The sequence below is a fragment of the Bombina bombina genome, chromosome 7, assembly GCF_027579735.1.
Source record: "Bombina bombina isolate aBomBom1 chromosome 7, aBomBom1.pri, whole genome shotgun sequence".
NCBI classification, from domain to species: Eukaryota; Metazoa; Chordata; class Amphibia; order Anura; family Bombinatoridae; genus Bombina; species Bombina bombina.
In genome coordinates this window covers 581,488,187-581,512,060 of record NC_069505.1, presented here as the reverse complement: position 1 = coordinate 581,512,060, position 23,874 = coordinate 581,488,187, and the positions used below count along the sequence as shown (strand labels likewise).

Sequence of the window (23,874 nt, the reverse complement as noted above, 5' to 3'; positions counted from 1 at the left end):
CTGCAAGCTCAGCCCATTGTAATAGACTGTGGTTTCAAAGCACAAAGCCAGCAATTTCATATACACAAATAAACATGAAAATGCAATTTATAATATGTGGAAATAGATTAAGGGAAAAACAATTTGACAGTATACCGTCCCTTTAAATACAAGCAACTGCTTAGTGCTTTTTTTTATTACAGCAATGAGAAAGACTGTTTAACATCCCTTTAATGAGTGTAAAATATTTTTGGTGCTAATGTAGCAATCCCACAAATAACTAAATGACATTGTGACAGTTACATATTTAGCAACGTCCCACAGTGACCATATACTGACATTTCTATTAGTCTGACACTGTTATGGCCAATAAGAACCGAATGATCCATTCTTCATTTTTATAATCCTCCCGCCCCCCCCATCCCTTACCCACTGCAGCTGATGTTACTTTACTCACAGAGGGAGAAGATTTTCCTGCTAACTGGACAGTAAGACACCCAACACCCTCTAACTGCCCCCGAAACCCAAGTTTGTCCGATAACCCTACCTTTAATTTCTTGTACTTTCTATCAACTCTTTCCTTTTCCCCTTAATAAATGTCTAAAGGGTTAATAGTAAAAATATGCAACTATTTATTTTAATTTAATATTTTTTTTCCTTCGCGCAGTATATACTGATTATTCTTGTTAGGGATTTAGTGCTTATTTCTATTGAGTTTTAATTTTAGAATAAACTTTTTATTAATATTGTTATTATTTTATGACTTTTTGCCATTTTTAGTCATCGGTTTTCTCTGTTTAGATTCCTCATTGGATTTTATTTAAAGGAACGTGAAACCTAACATTTTTCTGTCATGATTCAGACAGAGCATGCAATTTTAATCAATTTTCCAATTTATTTCTATTATCAAATTTGCTTCATTCTCTTGGTATCGATTGATGAAGGAGCAGCATTGCACTACTGGTAGCTAGCTAAACATATCCGGTAAGCCAATGAAAGGAGGCATATATCTACAGCCACCAATCTGCAGCTTGCTGCTGTTGAGCCTACCTAGATATGCTTTTCAATAAGACGCCAAAAGAACAAAGCAAATTAGATAAATTAAGTAAATTAGAAAATTGTTTAAAATTACTTGAAACTTTAATTTTAATTGTACTGTCCCTTTAATTTGAGATTTCCCCTTCACTTTGTGAGGCATTTGTTCCCCTTGCTTTTGAATGGTTTCTGTAGTTTCACAAATTTGCTAGAATATCAGTGAACTAAAAGGGTTAATTGTAGCTGTTTTTCCCCCAATGGAAAATTATGCATATTAACCCTTTCACGACAGGACTAATTTGTCGATGTTAAAAAATGGTTAACAAATTGATGCTAACAAATTGAAATCACGCAATCGTTTATGCGATCATGTGATTTCAATGATGGGATTGGGTCAGGGGGGAGTGCCTATGACGCTAGGCAAGCCCACCAGCCCGTGATCCCATATACCAAGCCGCTATGGATTCAGGACAGCCAAATGGCTAAGACGTTCCATTCCGTCCTAACAGCGGGAACTAGTTAAAAAAAGACAAATATTAACTGCTCGCTGCCAACTCTAATATAGCACTGAGATTTCCTTCAGTCTCTTACAGTATTTTTGTTACTGAAGTGTGAAATCGATGTGTGTTTACTAAGGAGATATTTGCTAGAGAGAAACTCTGGAGTATTTCTGTAACATTGTATTGCTCTTGATCAACTGGTGCTATGGGATAGAAGTCAGATTTATTTATTTTTAACGAATAATCATTTCATTATTTTAAGTTGTTAGAATTGAAAGAAGCAGGATATAATTTAGCATTATCTCTAAACATATAAACATAGTACAAATAAGTTTAAAACTATCACAATTAGCTTGTTCGGTGAACAGCTGATTACTTCATTTTCATTTAATTCTGGCTCCATTCAATTATTATATTACCCTTGGTATGAGCCATTCTAATAAAGATTCCTTTAATTTAAACAGTTTTTCCAGTATTATTCTTTTTTTAAAGTTTTTTTTTTTTTTTTTTCCAATTATATTTTCATTTTTTGTTTTCTAAAGTCTGCCTTCGCTTTTGGTGTGTTATCATTAAGATTCCATTTCTGCCTTTACATTTTCATTTATAATTTCTATGTTCTTATAACTTAGTTCTTTAAGTTATATTTGACTAGATTCTAGTCAACTAGAACATCTTTCCAATGAACTTTATATTCGTTTTCTCATTTCCCATGGATATTTTTTTAGCCTTTTCCATTATGTTTACATTGTTTATATGAATATTTTTGTGTTTATTTTATATTTATACAGTATATAGTTTTGTTTGACTATCCTTGTGGTAGGGTTTCTTCTTAGGCTTTGTTCATTTGGGTCTTATTGGCTTGGCTTGGATTTCTCTCTATGTTTTGTTGAGTTTCTTCTTGGTATTTGGCCTTTTTCTTTTGAGGTTCAGCTTGGATTTGACTGGTTTCTTCCAAATAATTTTTCCAAGACAACATTGTATAAAATTAAATTCCAATATTTTTCTATTCATTTCTTTCGCTACAACCAGTGGGGAAAAGTATTAATATTTTTTGTTTGTTTGGTTTCCTTTTAAATGAGATTGTCTTCTGAAATTAGATTAGATTTTCAAGCCTGAAATTAGATTACTATTTATTAACCTTGTTCCACATTTGATCCTTTTTTTCATAACCTATTCTTAAAATTCTGCATAAAACTTTTCCAAATGTGTGCTCCAAACAACCTTTCTCTTTTTCCCCCAGAAATGGTTCTCAATAAACCTTATAATCTGATCTTTCCACCCCAGTGCATGAAGGGGGGCTATATTTATGTATAATGTATATATTGTGTGGGTTTTAGCAAAATCCCTTGCTTTCCACTTCATTTTCAACTTTTATTAATTTTAGTTTTACCTTTATTTATTTATTTTTTCCATTTTTTTTTTTTTTTTTTACTTTTTCTTTTCTTCTTTATTTTTGATTTGCATAATATAACTTTTTTTTTAACGTCATCTTCTTGTTCCTTCAGTACATGCCGTTTATTTTTAAGTTCTCAATTCTATTCTCTTATTTTCTCATCCTCTTCAAAAGGAAGTGTCTTTGGAAGGCTGGCGGTATAGAGGTGGGTGTGTCTTTCATTTAATCTGATACCATCTTTTTATTGATCTTTCAGCCCCAGGGAGAAAATTACCAACCAAACGTGCTGAGGGAGAAATCAAACCATACTCTTTGTCTGAAAGAGATTGTAAGGACCTGTGGATGAGGGTGGGAGGGACCGTACAGAAAGGAGAAATACATTTTAGAAAAGGAGAAAATGTTATGCAGGGAAGGATGGGATTGGAAAATAGGGTTGATATGAATGGTATTGAGGGAGACGTGTGATCAGTGATAGGTAGAAAAAAAGGAAGGAAGAACGGAGAGAGAGAGGTGAGGGATCAGAAGGATATTAGAGGTTGTGGATGGAAAACTGGAGGAATCACAGAGAGAAATAGGACTTTGGATGGAAATTGGATGAGAAAAAAACTGAGAGAAGGGTGCAGAGAAATAAATGGAGAAAAGGTGTGGAGAGAGGAAAGTCGTTTTAAGTCAGAGGTCAAGAGAAGGAACGTGGAGAGGGATGAAAAGACAGAAAGGTAGGCTGGAGAAAAGATATAGAAGATATAGGATGAATAGATGGAAGTTGGAGGAAAGATAGGGAGAGTGGAATGAGAATAAGTGTAGGTATAACGGCAAGTAAAGATAAGAGAAAAAGTAGAAGGAAAGGCAGAGAGAGAGAAAATCTAGAGGAAAGGTTGGTCAGAGGGGGAAAGCCTTAGAGAAAGAAGGATGAAGGATAAAATGAGCGAGACGAAGGACATGGTGAGATTACTTGGAAGAAGGATAGGGGGAAGGAAACTTGTAGGAAAGACGGGAGAGAAAATTAAGAAGAAGGTCAGGGAGGGAGAGAGAATTCTGAAGAAGGACAGGGTGGGAGGGAGAAACAATGGAGAAAGGAAAGAGAAAACTCAGAGAGAGTGCAGGGAGGGTGAGAGCACTTAGAGGAAGGTCCGAGAGGGAGAAATAACTTGGAGGAAGGATAGGGAAATGTGGAGCTGGTAGCCAGGACAAAGAAGGAGATAGAGAGAACTTGAAGGAAAGATATAGGGATCTTGGAAGAAAGACATGAAGAAAGAATTAGTGGATAATGGACAATTTAAAATTGTATCATATATATATTCTATATATATTCCAAATCCCAATCTCTGGAATGGTTTATTTTTATCTCCCACAGTTCTAAAGCAAGAGGAAGGTCTTCCTTGGCCCTTCAACCAATCTCCGTCACCCCTTAACCGCGCAGGCAGCCTTGGCTCCTCCCCTACTCGTTCATCTTTCCGACACATGCCCGGGGAGGAGGACTTTGTTAAGTCCCTCAGAGTCTGCCGACCCCACTCTCTACACAGAGCAGCCAACGGAGAACAGGATGATACATCCCAAAGGAGAAGAACCAGGTAGGCCAGACTTGGGTCATCATTTAACTTGGGGACAGCATTATAATTTACTTGTGTGATTGTGTCACCCTACAGGGGTGGGAACAATAATAGCTTCCTTATGTATGTGTCCCAATGTCAACCTGCATGGGGTAAAAAAAAACCTATTCCCTATTTCTGTCTCTGTTCCTGCCCTGTAGGTGGGTATGGACTTATATCTCCTTTCATACATTGTCATCTACAGGGTGGGGTGGACAGATCAATATCAAAACACTTTGCTGTCTGAATCTTTTCTCTCTCTTTTTTTCCTCTTTCTTCTGTTTCTTCTTCTACCAGTTCTCTCAACCGCCCTCAAAGTATCCATCATTAACCCAAAATTTTTTTTTACTGTCTCCTCATCGTTTCTCCTGCACCCAAAAAATGGCCACAAACCCTGTGCACAATATTAAAATCAGCTATGCATAACGAAACAAAACATGATTTCAGCAGAACTCAAAAGGACATTACATTCAAAATTACCCCCCATAAAATGTTTAATTATAGTAAAAAACGCAATGTACTTTTGCTATTTATTTTGTCTGCTTTTCCTGTAATTAACCTCTGCAAATTGTGTTTCTTTACTTCCTAGAGAGGACGGAGTACATACTCCATACTTAATTATGCTGCATTTTTTAAATCCTGCTGCATACTGTTAATTGAGCTCACAATCTCATTTACATCTGGCACGCAAATATACTCAATGTTTTTCAAGTGGTATATCCCTGGACTGCACATAATTAACAAAAATCCTGTAACATTTGGAAACAAAGGCCTTATTCCAGTGCATTAGAATTCCTATGTGGCTATTCATGTGATTTTCAAATTTAAAATAATTTGAAAAATACATTTCAAATGTATTTGCCTTTCATGGGTATAGTTTGACATCACAATAACTTTTCAAGCAGCGGTATTGCAGGATTTTTGGATTTATCACTTTAAATTGACTGTAAAGTCAAAAATAAACCTTCATGATTCAGAAAATTTTAAACATTGGCATCCTTTATTGAAAAACATATTTAAGTACGCTCAGAAGCAGTAATGCACTACTGGAATCTAGCTGCTGATTGGTGACCGCATATATATGCCTTTTGTCATTGGCTCACCCAGTATGTTCAGATAGCTCCCAGTAGTGCACTGTTGATCCTTTAGCAAAGGATACCAAGAGAATGAACAACATTTAATAATAGAAGCACTTTAGAAAGTTTTTTTTAATTTGTATGCTCTATCTAAACCATGAATGAACAAGTGTGGGTTTTATGTCCCTTTAAATAGGCATGAAACACACCTAGATTACGAGTTTTGCGTTAGAGGCTGTGCGGTGCTAACGAGCAGTTTATGCTCACCTCTCACAGACAGCGCTGGTATTACAGGTTTCTTTCATGTAATTAGCAAGAGTCCATGAGCTAGTGACGTATGGGATATACATTCCTACCAGGAGGGGCAAAGTTTCCCAAACCTTAAAATGCCTATAAATACACCCCTCACCACACCCACAATTCAGTTTTACAAACTTTGCCTCCGATGGAGGTGGTGAAGTAAGTTTGTGCTAGATTCTACGTTGATATGCGCTCCGCAGCAAGTTGGAGCCCGGTTTTCCTCTCAGCGTGCAGTGAATGTCAGAGGGATGTGAGGAGAGTATTGCCTATTTAAATGCAGTGATCTCCTTCTAAGGGGTCTATTTCATAGGTTCTCTGTTATCGGTCGTAGAGATTCATCTCTTACCTCCCTTTTCAGATCGACGATATACTCTTATATATACCATTACCTCTGCTGATTCTCGTTTCAGTACTGGTTTGGCTATCTGCTATATGTAGATGAGTGTCCTGGGGTAAGTAAGTCTTATTTTCTGTGACACTCCTAGCTATGGTTGGGCACTTTGTTTATAAAGTTCTAAATATATGTATTCAAACATTTATTTGCCTTGACTCAGAATGTTCAACTTTCCTTATTTTTCAGACAGTCAGTTTCATATTTGGGATAATGCATTTTAATTTAACATTTTTTACCTTAAAATTTGACTTTTTCCCTGTGGGCTGTTAGGCTCGCGGGGGCTGAAAATGCTTCATTTTATTGCGTCATTCTTGGCGCGGACTTTTTTGGCGCAAAAATTCTATTTCCGTTTCCGGCGTCATACGTGTCGCCGGAAGTTGCGTCATTCTTTGACGTTATTTTGCGCCAAAAATGTCGGCGTTCCGGATGTGGCGTCATTTTTGGCGCCAAAAAGCATTTAGGCGCCAAATAATGTGGGCGTCTTATTTGGCGCAAAAATATATGGGCGTCACTTTTGTCTCCACATTATTTAAGTCTCATTTTTTATTGCTTCTGGTTGCTAGAAGCTTGTTCTTTGGCATTTTTTCCCATTCCTGAAACTGTCATTTAAGGAATTTGATCAATTTTGCTTTATATGTTGTTTTTTTCTTTTACATATTGCAAGATGTTCCACGTTGCAACTGAGTCAGAAGATACTTCAGGAAAATCACTGCACAATGCTGGAGCTACCAAGCTAAGTGTATCTGCTATAAACTTTTGGTATCTGTTTCTCCAGCTGTTATTTGTATTGCATGTCATGTCAAACTTATTAATGCAGATAAAATTTCCTTTAGTACTGTTACATTACCTGTTGCTGTTCCGTCAACATCTAATTTTCAGAGTGTTCCTGATAACATAAGAGATTTTATTTTTTAAATCCATTAAGAAGGCTATGTCTGTTATTTCTCCTTCTAGTATACATAAAAGTCTTTTAAAACTTCTCTTTTTTCAGATGAATTTTTAAATGAACATCATCATTCTGATACTGATAATGGTTCTTCTGGTTCTGAGGTTTCTGTCTCAGAGGTTGATGCTGATAAATCTTTGTATTTGTTCAAGATGGAATTTATTCGTTCTTTACTTAAAGAAGTGTTATTTGCATTAGAAATAGAGGATTCTGGTCCTCTTGATACTAAATGTAAACGTTTAAATAAGGTTTTTAAATCTCCTGTAGTTATTCCAGAAGTGTTTTATCTCCCTGATGCTATTTCTGAAGTAATTTCCAGGGAATGGAATAATTTGGGTAATTCATTTACTCCTTCTAGACGTTTAAGCAAATTATATCCTGTGCCATCTGACAGATTAGAGTTTTTTGGGACAAAAATCCCTAAGGTTATGGGGCTGTCTATACTCCTGCTAATGTACTACTATTCCTACGGCAGATAGTACTTCATTTAAGGATCCTTTAGATAGGAAAATTGAATCCTTTCTAAGAAAAGCTTACTTATGTTCAGGTAATCTTCTTAGACCTGCTATATTTTTAGCGGATGTTGCTGCAGCTTCAACTTTTTGGTTAGAAGCTTTAGAGCAACAAGTAACAGATCATAATTTTATAGCATTATTTTTATTCTATAACATGCTAATAATTTTATTGGTGATACCATCTTTTGATATCATTAGAGTTGATGTCAGGTATGTGTCTCTAGCTATTTTAGCTAGAATAGCTTTATGGATTAAACTTGGAATGCTGACATGTCTTCTAAGTCAACTTTGCTTTCCCTTTCTTTCCAGGGTAAATAATCATTTTCGTTCCTTTCCTCACAAGGAACAAAAGCCTGATCCTTCATCCTCAGGAGCGGTATCAGTTTGGAAACTATTTCCAGTTTGGAATATATCCAAGCCTTATAGAAACCTATAGCCAGCTCCTAAGTACCTATGAAGGTGCGGCCCTTATTCCAGCTCAGCTGGTATGGGGCAGATTACGTTTTCTTCAAAGAAATTTGGATCAATTCCGTTCTTAATCTCTGGTTTCAGAAACATTGTTTCAGAAAGGTACAGAATTGGCTTCAAGTTAAGGCCTCCTGCTAAGAGATTCTTTTCTTTCCCGTGTCCCAGTTAACACAGCAAAGGCTCAGCATTTCTGAAATGTGTTTCAGATCTAGAGTTGGCTGGAGTATTTATGCCAGTTCCAGTTCTGGAACAGGGGCTGGGGTTTTATTTTATCTCTTCATTGTACCAAAGAAGGTCAATTCCTTCAGACCAGTTCCGGATCTATCATTATTGAATCGTTATGTTAGGATAGCAACATTCAAGATGGTTTCTGTAGGACTATCCTGCCTTTTGTTTAGCAAGGGCATTATATGTCTACAATAGATTTACAGGATGTGTATCTGCATATTCCGATTCATCCAGATCACTTTTAGTGTCTGAGATTCTCTTTTTAGACAAGCATTACCAGTTTTGTGGCTCTACCGTTTGGCTTAGCCTCAGTTCCAAGAATTTTTTTCAAAGGTTCTCGGTGCCCTTCTTTCTGTAATCAGAGAATAGGGTTTTGGTATTTCCTTATTTGGACGATATCTTGGTATTTGCTCAGTCTTCTCATTTTCGAAGAATCTCATACGAATCGACTTGTGTTGTTTCTTCAAGTTCATGGTTGGAGGATCAATTTACCAATCAGTTCATTGATTCCTCAGACAAGGGTAACCTTTTTAGGTTTCTAGATAAATTCAGTGTCTATGACTCTGTCCTTGTCAGACAAGAGAAGTTTAACATTGATATCAGCTTGTCAAAACCTTCAGTCACAATCATTCCCTTTGGTAGCCTTATGCATGGAAATGTTGGGTCTTAGGACTGCCGCATCAGATGCGATCTCCTTTGCTCGTTTTCACATGCGACCTCTTCAGCTCTGTATGCTGAACCAATGGTGCAGGGATTACTCAAAGATATCTCAATTAATATCTTTAAACCGATTTTACAACACTCTCTGACATGGTGGACAGATCACCATCGTTTAGTTCAGGGGGCTTCTTTGTTCTTCCGACCTGGACTATAATCTCAACAGATGCAAGTCTTACAGGTTGGGGAGCTGTGTGGGGGTATCTGACGGCACAAGGGGTTTGGGAATCTCAGGAGGTGAGATTTCCGATCAATATTTTGGAACTCCGTGCAATTTTCAGAGCTCTTCAGTCTTGGCCTCTTCTGAAGAGAGAGTTGTTCATTTGTTTTCAGATAGACAATGTCACAACTGTGGCATACATCAATCATCAAGGAGGGACTCACAGTCCTCTGGCTATGAAAGAAGTATCTCGAATTTTGGTTTGGGCGGAATCCAGCTCCTGTCTAATCTCTGCGGTTCATATCCCAGGTATGGACAATTGGAAAGCGGATTATCTCAGTCGTCAAACGTTGCATCCGGGCGAATGGTCTCTTCACCCAGAGGTATTTCTTCAGATTGTTCAAATGTGGGAACTTCCAGAAATAGATCTGATGGCTTCTCATCTAAACAAGAAACTTCCCAGGTATCTGTCCAGATCCCGGGATCCTCAGGCGGAGGCAGTGGATGCATTATCACTTCCTTGGAAGTATCATCCTCCCTATATCTTTCCGCCTCTAGTTCTTCTTCCAAGAGTAACCTCCAAGATTCTGAAGGAATGCTCGTTTGTTCTGCTGGTAGCTCCGGCATGGCCTCACAGGTTTTGGTATGCGGATCTTGTCCGGATGGCCTCTTGCCAACCGTGGACTCTTCCGTTAAGACCAGACCTTTTTGTCTCAAGGTCCTTTTTTCCATCAGGATCTGAAATCCTTAAATTTAAAGGTATGGAGATTGAACGCTTGATTCTTGGTCAAAGAGGTTTCTCTGACTCTGTGATTAATACTATGTTACAGGCTCGTAAATCTGTATCCAGAGAGATATATTATAGAGTCTGGAAGACTTATATTTCTTGGTGTCTTTCTCATCATTTTTCTTGGCATTCTTTTAGAATACCGAGAATGTTACAGTTTCTTCAGGATGGTTTAGATAAGGGTTTGTCCGCAAGTTCCTTGAAAGGTCAAATCTCTGCTCTTTCTGTTCTTTTTCACAGAAAGATTGCTATTCTTCCTGATATTCATTGTTTTGTACAAGCTTTGGTTCGTATAAAGCCTGTCATTAAGTCAATTTCTCCTCCTTGGAGTTTGAATTTGGTTCTGGGGGCTCTTCAAGCTCCTCCATTTGAACCTATGCATTCATTGGATATTAAATTACTTTCTTGGAAAGTTTTTTGTTCCTTTTGACCATCTCTTCTGCCAGAAGAGTTTCTGAATTATCTGCTCTTTCTTGTGAGTCTCCTTTTTTGATTTTTCATCAGGATGAGGCGGTGTTGCGAACTTCTTTTGAATTTTTACCTAAAGTTGTGAATTCCAACAACATTAGTAGAGAAATTGTGGTTCCTTCATTATGTCCTAATCCTAAGAATTCTAAGGAGAAATCGTTGCATTCTTTGGATGTTGTTAGAGCTTTGAAATATTATGTTGAAGCTACAAAATCTTTTCGTAAGACTTCTAGTCTATTTGTTATCTTTTCCGGTTCTAGAAAAGGCCAGAAAGCTTCTGCCATTTCTTTGGCATCTTGGTTGAAATCTTTAATTCATCTTGCCTATGTTGAGTCGGGTAAAACTCCGCCTCAGAGAATTACAGCTCATTCTACTAGGTCAGTTTCTACTTCCTGGGCGTTTAGGAATGAAGCTTCGGTTGACCAGATCTGCAAAGCAGCGACTTGGTCCTCTTTGCATACTTTTACTAAATTCTACCATTTTTGATGTATTTTCTTCTTCTGAAGCAGTTTTTGGTAGAAAAGTACTTCAGGCAGCGGTTTCAGTTTGAATCTTCTGCTTATGTTTTTCGTTAAACTTTATTTTGGGTGTGGATTATTTTCAGCAGGAATTGGCTGTCTTTATTTTATCCCTCCCTCTCTAGTGACTCTTGTGTGGAAAGATCCACTTCTTGGGTAGTCATTATCCCATACGTCACTAGCTCATGGACTCTTGCTAATTACATGAAAGAAAACATAATTTATGTAAGAACTTACCTGATAAATTCATTTCTTTCATATTAGCAAGAGTCCATGAGGCCCGCCCTTTTTTTGTGGTGGTTATGATTTTGTATAAAGCACAATTATTCCAATTCCTTATTTTATATGCTTTCGCACTTTTTTCTTATCACCCCACTTCTTGGCTATTCGTTAAACTGAATTGTGGGTGTGGTGAGGGGTGTATTTATAGGCATTTTAAGGTTTGGGAAACTTTGCCCCTCCTGGTAGGAATGTATATCCCATACGTCACTAGCTCATGGACTCTTGCTAATATGAAAGAAATGAATTTATCAGGTAAGTTCTTACATAAATTATGTTTTTTACAAACCAGACAAGAAGTGAACGTTGAGCAAAATTTTGCTCATTACGCACTCCAATACCAGCGCTGTTTATGTTTGCGGTGAGCTGGTGTAACGTGCTCGTGCACGATTTCCCCATAGGAATCAACGGGGAGAGCCGGCTGAAAAAAAGTCTAATACCTGCAAAAAAGCAGCGTAAAACTCCTTAACGCAGCCCCATTGATTCCTATGGGGAAATACATTTTATGTCTACACCTAACACCCTAACATGAACCCCGAGTCTAAACACCCCTAATCTTACACTTATTAACCCCTAATCTGCTGCCCCTGACATCGCCGACACCTACATTATATTTATTAACCCCTAATCTGCCGATTGGAACAGCCAATAGAATGCCAATAGAATGCCAGCTCAATCCTATTGGCTGACTGCATCAGCCAATAGGATTTTTTCTACCTTAATTCTGATTGGCTGATAGAATTCTATCAGCCAATCGGAATTGAAGGGACGTCATCTTGGATGACGTCATTTAAAGGAACCTTCATTCAGTGTTAGCCGTCGGAAGGAAGAGGATGCCTTGCGTCGGATGTCTTGAAGATGGACCCGCTCCATCACTTCGCCTGGCTTGGATGAAGACTTTTCCCGGCTTAGTTGAGGACTTCAGCCCGGTTGGATGAAGACTTCTCCTGGCTTAGTTGAGGACTTCAGCCCGGTTGGATGAAGACTTCTCCCGGTAAGGTGATCTTCAAGGGGTTAGTGTTAGGTTTTTTTAAGGGGGTATTGGGTGGGTTTTAGAGTAGGGTTGGTTGTGTGGGTGGTGGGTTTTAATGTTGGGGGGGATTTGTAATTTTTTTTTACAGGTAAAAGAGCTGATTACTTTGGGGCAATGCCCCGCAAAAGGCCGTTTTAAAGGGCTATTTGTAATGTAGTGTAGGGTAGGGCTTTTTTTTATTTTGGGGGGGCTTTTTTAATTTGTTAGGGGGATTAGATTAGGTGTAATTAGTTTAAAAATCTTGTAATTTGTTTATTATTTTCTGTAATTTACTGGGGGTTTTTTGTACTTTAGCTAATTTTATTTAATTGTATTTAATTTAGGGAATTAATTTAATTATAGTGTAGTGTTAGGTGTTAGTGTAACTTAGGTTGGGTTTTATTTTACAGGTACTTTTGTATTTATTTTAGCTAGGTAGTTATTAAATAGTTAATAACTATTTAGTAACTATTCTACCTAGTTAAAATAAATACAAACGTGCCTGTAAAATAAAAATAAACCCTAAGATAGATACAATGTAACTATTAGTTATATTGTAGCTAGCTTAGGGTTTATTTTACAGGTAAGTATTTAGTTTTAAATAGGAATAATTTAGTTAATGATAGTACTATTTATTTAGATTTATTTTAATTATATTTAAGTTAGGGGGGTTAGGGTTAGACTTAGATTTAGGGGTTAATAACTTTAGTATAGTGGCGGCGACGTTGGGGGCGGCAGATTAGGGGTTAATAAATGTAGGTAGGTGTCGGCGATGTTAGGGACGGCAGATTAGGGGTTAATAATATTTAACTAATGTTTGCGAGGTGGGAGTGTGGCGGTTTAGGGGTTGATATATTTATTATAGTGGTGGCGATGTCCGGTTCGGGAGATTAGGGGTTAAAAAATTTATTTTATTGTTTGCGATGTGGGGGGGGGGGGGCCTTGGTTTAGGGGTTAATAGGTAGTTTATGGGTGTTAGTGTACTTTTTAGCACTTTAGTTAAGAGTTTTATGCTACGGCGTTGTAGTGTAAAACTCTTAACTACTGACTTTAAAATGCGGTACCAGTCTTGACAGGAGAGGGTCTACCGCTCACTTTTGGCAGACTCGTAATACTGGCGCTATGCAAGTCCCATTGAAAAAAGAGTTTACGCAATTTACGTAAGTGGATTTGCGGTATTTCCAAGTCTGGCCAAAAAAAGTGAGCGGTACACCTGTACCTGCAAGACTCGTAATACCAGCGGGCGTTAAAAAGCAGCGTTAGGACCGGCTAACGCTGCTTTTTAAGCCTAACGCACAACTCGTAATCTAGCCGTTAGATTGTAATATAAAATGCTTAATTATGTGAAGTAAAACCCCAAAAAAACTTTGCAATATATTTTTATTATTTCCCCCCAATTATTATTTTCCAATAATAAATCCAGATTAGCCCCACCAAATTAGAGGTGGGTGGAGTTTAGCTATTTAAAAACAATTGCAGCAAACAACTGCACTCAGAATGTTAGTTTATTGCAATTACAAGGTGTTTACTGTCCCTTTAATTCTCCTCAGCAGAGATAATCAGATAAGCTACTGCAAAACAATGCAGATTGTTGCTTGCAAAAAGTCCTTATCTCAGTTCTTTTGACAGACTTGCATTTTAGCCAATCAGTGCTGACTCTTAGATAACTCCACGGGAGTGAGCACAATGTTATCTATATGGCACACGTGAGCTAGCACTGTCTTACTGTCAAAATGCACTGAGATAAGAGGCGGCCTTCGACGGCTTAGAAGCCTACCTGGATTTAGCTTTCCACAAAGAATACAAAAAGAACAAAGCAAATATGATGCTGAAAGTAAATAAGAAAGTTGTTTAAAATTGCATGTCCTATCTGAATCATGGATGTTTAATTTTGAATAGACTGTCCCTTTAAGGAAAATATGGAGATAAAAAAATGTTACTCATACACTTAAATCTTGTAGAGCCCAGACATTTTTAAGGCTTTCCTTACCCCTAGTTTAGGAAGCACAGCTCTATCTGAATCATTAAAGTTTAATTTTTACTTCCTTGTCCCTTTAATACTGACTTACTTGTCCCTTTAATACTGACTTCCTTGTCCCTTTAATACTGACTTCCTTGTCCCTTTAATACTGACTTCCTTGTCCCTTTAATACTGACTTCTTTGTCCCTTTAATACTGACTTCCTTGTCCCTTTTGGAGAGCAAAGTCTAATTTTTTCCTCTCTTTTTGAGTTTTCATGTTTTACAATATTTTAATTTCAGATAGAAGCTAAGAGTAAAGACCTACGATTAAACGGACATGAAACCCAAAATTTTCTTTCCTGATTTTATTGAGCATGTCATTTTAAACAACTTTCCAATTTACTTCTATTATCAATTTCGCTTCATTCTCTTGGTATCCTTTACTGAAGGTGGAGAGCAATGCACTACTCGGAACTTCCTGAAAACGTTTGTAAACTAATGACAAGAGGTATATATGTGCAGCCACCAACCAGCAGCTAGCTTCAAGCTCCTGAGCCTACCTAGGTATCATTTTCAACAAAGGATACCAAGAGAACAAAGCAAGTCAGATAATATAAATAAATTGGAAAATTGTTGAAAACTGAATGCTGTATCTGAATCATGAAATCATTTTTTGGGTTTCATTTCCCTTTAAGATCAGATTATAATACTACAAGTGGCTGTTGTCATACAATTTTTATATAAACACTCTCAGAAAATGATATTGGTTGTCTGTCATAATTTACTCAGCCTTTCTCAATACTTTTTCCAATCAGAAGATTATTTTTTCAATAAAGTTTGTTCCTTTTGAATGGAGAAGTATGAGTTTTAATGAAGGCGGTTGTCTTATTGGCCCAGGCGGCTGTCTGACCAATCCATACTCAAACTGCAGGAATGTTCCATTAAATTGCAGTGAATAGGGGGAGAGCTCCTATTTAAACTTGGAAACAAGACATTTTTATTGATGCCTTTTGAATACAACGCCATTTTTTAAAAAGAAGTATTTTTGTTAAACAAGGTAATAGTTTGATGTCCTTACATTTTAATTATTTTTCTTTGATTGTTAATTTGTATTATGATGTATTTGACAAGGCTTGAAGGTGGAATGTTTCAAATAATGGGGTTAATAAAGTAGAAAGTGTTAATGAAATGTTTCTGTATTGGGTGAACTTTGTAAATTACTGAAAAAAAGTTCTGTATAGATTTAAGATTTAGGGTCAGATTATGAGTGGAGCGCTATTTAGCAGGTATATACGGTTTAGGTTTGGGTTACAACTAGGGTTAGGGGTAGAGCTAAGGATTAGGTTTGGTTTAGGGTAATGATTAAAGTTTGCATTACGGTGTGGGTTACAGGTAAGGTCAGGGTTAAGGTAACATCTTGGGAAAGGGATTAGTGTAGAGTAAAGGGTACAAATAGAGTTAGGGCAAGGGATTAGGTTAGGGTTGAGTTATGGCTAGAGGTAGGGCAGTGGATTAGGTTAGGGTTGGGTTAGGGCTAGAGGTAGGGCAGTGGATTAGGTTAGGGTTGGGTTAGGGCTAGAGGTAGGGCAGTGGATTAGGTTAGGGTTGGGTTAGGGCTAGAGGTAGGGCAGTGGATTAGGTTAGGGTTGGGTTAGGGCTAGAGGTAAGGCAAGAGATTAGGTTAGGGCTGGGTTAGGGGGAGAGGTAGGGCAAGGGATTAGGTTAGGTTTGGGTTAGGGCTGGGTTAGGGGTAGAGGTAGAGCAAGGGATTAGGTAAGGGTTGGGTTAGGGCTAGGGGTAGGGCAAGAGATTAGGTTAGGGTTGGGTTAGGGCTAGGGGTAGGGCAAGAGATTAGGTTAGGGTTGGGTTAGGGCTAGAGGTAAGGCAAGGGATTAGATTAGGGTTGGGTTAGAGGTAGGGCAAGGGATTAGGTTAGGGCAAGGTATTAAGTTAGGGTTGGGTTATGGCTAGAGGTAAGGCAAGGGATTAGGTTAGGGTTGAGTTATGGCTAGAGGTAGGGCAGTGGATTAGGTTAGGGTTGGGTTAGGGCTAGAGGTAGGGCAGTGGATTAGGTTAGGGTTGGGTTAGGGCTAGAGGTAGGGCAGTGGATTAGGTTAGGTTAGGGTTGGGTTAGGGCTAGAGGTAAGGCAAGAGATTAGGTTAGGGCTGGGTTAGGGGGAGAGGTAGGGCAAGGGATTAGGTTAGGTTAGGTTTGGGTTAGGGCTAGGGGTAGGGCAAGAGATTAGGTTAGGGTTGGGTTAGGGCTAGAGGTAGGGCAAGGGATTAGGTTAGGGCAAGGTATTAAGTTAGGGTTGGGTTATGGCTAGAGGTAAGGCAAGGGATTAGGTTAGGGTTGAGTTATGGCTAGAGGTAGGGCAGTGGATTAGGTTAGGGTTGGGTTAGGGCTAGAGGTAGGGCAAGGGATTAGGTTAGGGCAAGGTATTAAGTTAGGGTTGGGTTATGGCTAGAGGTAAGGCAAGGGATTAGGTTAGGGTTGGGTTATGGCTAGAGGTAAGGCAAGGGATTAGATTAGGGTTGGGTTAGGGCTAGAGGTAGGGCAAGGGATTAGGTGAGGGTTGGGTTATGGCTAGGTGTAAAGTAAGGGATTAGATTATGGTTGGGTTATGGCTAGAGGTAAATCAAGGGACTAGGTTACGATTGGGTTATAGCTAGCGGTAAAGCAAGGGATTAGGTTAGGGTTGGGTAAGGACTAGAGGTAGGGCAAGGGATTACGTTAGGGTTGAGTTAGGGCTATTATTATTATTATCGGTTATTTGTAGAGCGCCAACAGATTCCGCAGCGCTAAGAGGTAGTGCGAGGTATTAGGGTAGGATTGGGTAAAGACTAGAGGTAGGGCAAGGGAATAAGTTAGGGTTGGGTTAGGGCTAGAGGTATTGCAAGGGATTAGGTTAGGGTTGAGTTAGGGCAAGGAATATGGTAAGGGTTGGGTTAGGGCTAAAGGTAGGGCAAGGGATTAGGTTAGGCATATGTTATGGCTAGAGGTAAGGAAAAGGATTTGATTAGGGTTGGGTAATGGCTAGAGGTAAAAGTAGGGATTAGGTTAAGGTTGGGTTATTGCTAGAGGTAAAGCAAGGGATTAGGTTAGGGGTGGGTTAGGAATTGAGGTAGGGCAAGGGATTAGGTTAGTGTTGGGTTATGGCTAAAGGTAGGGCAAGAGATTAAGTTAGGGCTAGAGGTAAGGCAAGGGATTATGTTATGGTTGGGTTAGGGGTAGAGGTAGAGCAAGGGATTAGGTAAGGGTTGGGTTAGGGCTAGGGGTAGGGCAAGAGATTAGGTTAGGGTTGGGTTAGGGGTAGAGGTAGGGCAAGGGATTAGGTTAGGTTTGGGTTAGGGGTAGGGCAAGAGATTAGGTTAGGGCTGGGTTAGGGGGAGAGGTAGGGCAAGGGATTAGGTTAGGTTTGGGTTAGGGGTAGGGCAAGAGATTAGGTTAGGGTTGGGTTAGGGGTAGAGGTAGGGCAAGGGATTAGGTTAGGTTTGGGTTAGGGGTAGGGCAAGAGATTAGGTTAGGGTTGGGTTAGGGGTAGAGGTAGGGCAAGGGATTAGGTTAGGTTTGGGTTAGGGGTAGGGCAAGAGATTAGGTTAGGGCTGGGTTAGGGGGAGAGGTAGGGCAAGGGATTAGGTTAGGTTTGGGTTAGGGCTAGGGGTAGGGCAAGAGATTAGGTTAGGGTTGGGTTAGGGCTAGAGGTAAGGCAAGGGATTAGGTTAGGGCTGGGTTAGGGGTAGAGGTAGGGCAAGGGATTAGGTTAGGTTAGGGTTGAGTTAGGGCTAGAAGTAGGGCAAGGGATTAGGTTAGGGTTTGGGCTATAGTTAGGACTAGTGATTAATTTAGGGTTTGGGTAAGGACTACAGTTAGGATTAGGTTAGGATTTAGGTTAAAACTAGAGTTAGAACAAGGGTTTGGGTTAGGGTTAGAGCTAGGATGAGGGATTAGCTACAGTCAGGGCAAGGGATTAGGTTAGGGCTAGTGTTATTGCAAGGGATTAGTTTAGGGTTACGGTTACAGTTAGGGCAAAGAATTGGGTTAGGATTTGGGTTAGGACAAGGGTTTAGGTTAGGGTTTGAATTACAGTCAGGGCAAGGGATTAGGTTTGGGTTTGGGTTACAGTTAGGATTAGGGTTAGGGCAAGGGATAAGGTTAGGGTTAATGTTAGGATTTGGGCTAAAACAATGGATTAGGTTAGGGTTACGGCTGGAGTTATGGCAAGGGATTAGTTTAGGATTTGATTTACAGTTAGGGCAAGGGATAAATTAAGATTTGGGTTAGGACAAGGGTTTGGGCTAGTTCTATAGTTAAAACAAGGCATTAGGTTAGGGTTTGGGTTAGTTCTAAAGTTAAAACAAGGGATTAGATTAGCATTTGGTTAGGGCTAGAATTGGGGATTAGGTTAGGGTTATAGCTAGGTTTAGGACTTGAGTTAGATTTAACTCATTGGAGGCAACAGTATGTGCCAATGGAGCCACTGTGGCTGTGATGTTAAGGCTTCTATGATATTGCCATTGGGGTAACATTTAGCAACGAGAACCTTTAAATAAATAAATAAATATATATATATATATATATATATATATACACATTGAAAGTCTGGTACTCTCTTGCAAGCACATAGCTAGATTAAAAGCAAAATGGAAGAGTTAGTTATAGCATTTGACACGGGCCCTTTGTAATTTCGATAGACACATTCAAAACATGGAAATGGACCGCACTCTCAAACCGGACTGGGTACACATTCGATGATCCTGCAAAACTCAAAGCCCTGGATGCTCACCAGCGCTCAGAGACAGCTGCACGTCTTTCAGGCATAAGCCTGGGTGCAAAGCCCATAGGCAACACTTAGAAAGGCTGGCACTTTCTTGCAAGCACACAGCAAGATTAAAAGCAAAATGGAAGAGTTAGTTACAGCATTTGGCCAAATGGTGATAGGCCCAGGACCACATCAAGGTATCTTGATATAATAGAGAGAGAGAGGATGGATTAGTGAAATGATGAAGACAAAGGAAATGTATCAAGCTAGCGTAGGGAAGGTGATATATGGAAAGGAAGGTGGCGCTATACAGAGATTATGTTGATTAAGGTTGAGCATTGTGGAGAAAGGCCATGGGTCTTATAGAGAGGGAAGATTAGGGGTTATAGCGAGAGAGGGAGTGGAGTGTTATACAGAGAAGAGTTGACATGGAAATTAAGAGGAGGGAGCTGTTACCCACATAGGGGCATAGCACTGAGGGTTGTTAAGACACTGAAGTGCTTTTGAAGACTAGGGGCCAACTGGGGCTTATATAGAAGACAGACGAACAGAGGGACAAGGAGAGAAGGAGCTATGGCGCACTAGGCGGAATAGCTACCAAGAGTGCATTTAGGGCCGACAGCTCCATGGGGCCCTATTTGTGCATATATAGGGTTAAGTGTTAGGGCTTGTGGGAGGACTGGAGGAGTAGTTTGGACAAGTGGCTACTCTAGGAGTAGATGAGACCTAGAGAGCAAAACACAGTGGGTGTTATACAGATAAGAGGAAATAAAGACATAGGAGGAGCTGGGTGTTCTACATAGAAAAGGGAGGAGCAGAGTGACTGGAAGCATAGAGAAGGTTAGAAGGGGTTAAAAAGACAGGGAGTGGAGTCCAACATAGTAATAAAATAAAAACCTTCTAATAATAAAATGTTTAATAAGAACATGTCCAAAAAATGATCTATGTTAACAACGTATGTAACCCAGCATGCTCCAGTGCAGGACACAGCTAGTGATTGGTGGATACATGCGTATCCCTCTGCCTATTGGTTCACTAATCGTGTCTCGCTCAGAGCAACAAGGATAAATTAATCAGAATGCAGCTTTAAACATTATGGTCATAGAAGGTGACAGAAAAGGGTTCTAGGCATAGGGGGAGTGCCCTAATGTCACGGAATATCATGTAGTCATCTCATACTTTACTCCTCACACTTGGTTTATGCTCATTATTTTTTATTTTTTTACTGCTGCCACCTTTCCTCGCTGTTTCTGCATTATGTACCTTTCATCCTCCTCCTCTCTCTTTCCACCATTTGACTCCACCATCCCATCCCTTGTCCCTCCTCTCTTTCTTCCTCTCTTCTCTCTGTCTCAGTGAGATGAATTTCTCGCGTGGTCTGATGGCTCAGCGGAACTGTTACAGTCGCTATGCATCGCCGTCTCCCCCTGCTGGACAAGCGCCAGGTGAGTCACAAAATGGCACGTGTCACTTCATCTGTGTATGTTTGTGTGTACAAGCCTGTGTCATTTCTATGTTTTGTTTTTAAATTGTATTTATTTTACTTTCAGCAGAGGTTAAAGAGCAAATAAGCAAGAAAGAGAACAGGTAAGTGATGTTTAATAGCTCTTATTCATTAGGGAGGGACAGACTCATAGCTCCCTTCTGTCTGTGTCACCTGCAGGGGGGGGGGGTCAGACTCATAGCTCCCTTCTGTCCGTGTCACCCTGCAGGGGGAGGGACAGACTTATAGCTCCCTTCTGTCTGTGTCACCTGCAGGGGGAGGGACAGACTCATAGCTCCCTTCTGTCTGTGTCGTTGTGTCACCTGCAGGGGGAGGGACATACTCATAGCTCCCTTCTGTCTGTGTCACCTGCAGGGGGAGGGACAGACTCATAGCTCCCTTCTGTCTGTGTCACTGTGTCACCCTGCAGGGGGGGGGAGGGCAGACTCATAGCTTCCTTCTGTCTGTGTCACTGTGTCACCCTGCAGGGGGGGGGGGGCAGACTCATAGCTTTCTTCTGTCCGTGTCACCCTGCAGGGGTAGGGACAGACTCATAGCTCCCTTCTGTCTGTGTCACCCTGCAGGGGGAGGGACAGACTTATAGCTCCCTCCTGTCTGTGTCACCCTGCAGGGGGAGGGTCAGACTCATAGCTCCCTTCTGTCTGTGTCACCCTGCAGGGGGAGGGACAGACTCATAGCTCCCTTCTGTCTGTGTCACTGTGTCACCCTGCAGGGGGAGGGACAGACTCATAGCTCCCTTCTGTCTGTGTCACTGTGTCACCCTGCAGGCTAGGGACAGACTCATAGCTTCCTTCTGTCTGTGTCACCTGCAGGGGGAGGGACAGACTCATAGCTCCCTTCTGTCTGTGTCACTGTGTCACCCTGCAGGGGGAGGGACAGACTCATATCTTCCTTCTGTCCGTGTCACCCTGCAGGGGGAGGGACAGACTCATAGCTCCCCTCTGTCTCTGTGTCACCTGCAGGGGAAGGGACAGACTCATAGCTCCCTTCTGTTTGTGTCACTGTTTCACCTTGCAGGGGAGGGACAGACCCATAGCTCCCTTCTGTCTGTGTCACTGTGTCACCTGCAGGGGGAGGGACAGATTCATAGCTCTTTTCTGTCTGTGTCACTGTGTCACCCTGCAGGGGGAGGGACAGACTCATAGCTCCCTTCTGTCTGTGTGTCACCCTGCAGGGGGAGGGACAGACTCATAGCTCTCTTCTGTCTGTATCACTGTGTCACCTGCAGGGGGAGGGACAGACTCATAGCTCCCTTCTGTCTGTGTCACTGTGTCACCCTGCAGGGGGAGGGACCGACTCATAGCTCCCTTCTGTCTGTGTCACCTGCAGGGGGAGGGACCGACTCATAGCTCCCTTCTGTCTGTGTCACTGTGTCACCCTGCAGGGGAAGGGACAGACTCATAGCTCCCTTCTGTCTGTGTCACTGTGTCACCCTGCAGGGGGAGGGACAGACTCATAGCTCCCTTCTGTCTGTGTTGTTGTGTCACCTGCAGGGGGAGGGACATACTCATAGCTCCCTTCTGTCTGTGTCACCCTGCAGGGGGAGGGACAGACTTATAGCTCCCTTCTGTCTGTGTCACTGTGTCACCCTGCAGGGGGAGGGACAGACTCATAGCTCCCTTCTTTCTGTGTCACTGTGTCACCTGCAGGGGGAGGGACAGACTCATAGCTCTCTTCTGTCTGTATCACTGTGTCACCTGCAGGGGGAGGGACAGACTCATAGCTCCCTTCTCTCTGTGTCACTGTGTCACCCTGCAGGGGGAGGGACAGACTCATAGCTCCCTTCTGTCTGTGTCGTTGTGTCACCTGCAGGGGGAGGGACAGACTCATAGCTCCCTTCTGTCTGTGTCACCCTGCAGGGGGAGGGACAGACTTATAGCTCCCTTCTGTCTCTGTCACCCTGTAGGAGGGTCACAGACAGCTCCTTCTGTCTGTCACTGTGTTGAGGATACTAGACCCTCACACTTCCCTTTCTTGTGCTGATGTTTTTTTCTCCTTCCAGGAGCAACAAGGAGGTTATCCCAGAAGACATCCAGAAATTGAACGGTTGTTTACCTAGTAATCATCAGCTGTCCAATGTCCCCTCTGACCACAGGACAGGAGTAACATTAGTCACAGCTCAAAAGACTGACGGCCAAAGCAGATCACATACACACGACGTTCCCAGATCCCCATGGGAAGATCAGTATTCATGGACTGTGCCAGGTATCATGATGAACGCTCAGTGGGTGAAACAGAAACAGGAGCTACGAGGCACACGGCCTTGGTGATGGAAGGAAGAAGGAGAAGAAAATAAAAATGTATTAAACTACCAGCAAATGGGTTTAAACACATATTTAAAGTACCACTCAGGTGCTGCAGAGAACTGCTGGTCCAGAGTGTATTTGGACGGTGATTTGAGGTGCCCTGCTAATTGAGTCACTGGTTGTTTCTGCTTGGGATCCTGCAGGTCTATGTGGCTCGCAAGACATATTTTAACTATTTGTTTAACCCAATCGCGTCACATGTCCCTTTAACTTAGCATTTTTTTCATGGAAAGCGTATATATATATATCCATATACATATATATAGATATATATATATATATAATTTTTTTATTTATTTTTTTAATGGTGCTTTTCATATGTTTAATATAAATATGTAATGTCCCTTTAAACTACAATGCAAGTGTTTTTTATATGAAAAAAAGGGGTAGACTAATAGGAATTACATGTTTTTGCACAACCGTTTCCTGGCTAATAAGGACGACGATTACCTCCTTGTTGGATGATGGAGACAAGTGTCCAAACAATATGTTATAGGAAGGATTTGCACAGAAACGTTCTTTTTTGTTAAACTAAACCTGCAATACATGGGGGGGGGGGGTGATTTAGATTTTTTATTTAAAGGGGTGGAGGGATTATAGAAATTGGAGAGATTTGGCTGTTAATAGGGGTAAGACCACAGCTGACAATGTATATGTATTCAGTTTAGCACTAAGGCACTTTTTTTGTACCACACACAGTTATTTGTACAAGCAATTAAATTAGTATTTTTATACCAAAACTCTAGTGTGTTTATGTCTGAGCAGTATGTATAGTGTACACCTGTGATAATCTATGTATCTTAACCCCTTTCTGCCCGGACTTATTTGTCTACATCGGAACATAATTCTGACGTAAACAAATAAGTTAAAAATTGAAATCATGTGATCGTTAATGAGATTGTGTGATTTCAATGATGGGATAGTGTCTGGGGGGAATTGCCTATAGGCACGCCCTCCAGCCCACAATCCCATTCGG

The 23,874-nt window shown here is 40.6% G+C and overlaps 1 protein-coding gene across 2 annotated transcripts in view; it reads left to right on the top strand.

The window, feature by feature from the left end:
• Window positions 1-23,638, top strand: part of ATAT1 (alpha tubulin acetyltransferase 1) — a 56,473-nt gene extending 32,835 nt beyond the window's left edge. Inside the window, exons 8-12 of one of the 2 annotated variants that reach the window (XM_053722048.1) lie at window positions 3,164-3,235; window positions 4,262-4,478; window positions 20,445-20,533; window positions 20,642-20,675; window positions 22,595-23,638. In XM_053722048.1, coding sequence (XP_053578023.1) covers window positions 3,164-3,235; window positions 4,262-4,478; window positions 20,445-20,533; window positions 20,642-20,675; window positions 22,595-22,862 — 680 coding nt within the window. In that variant the 3' untranslated portion in view covers window positions 22,863-23,638. Of the gene's footprint in view, window positions 1-3,163; window positions 3,236-4,261; window positions 4,479-20,444; window positions 20,534-20,638; window positions 20,676-22,594 lie in introns of both variants that reach the window. The other variant, XM_053722047.1, reaches the window with a different exon arrangement.
• Window positions 23,639-23,874: the final 236 nt, after the last annotated feature.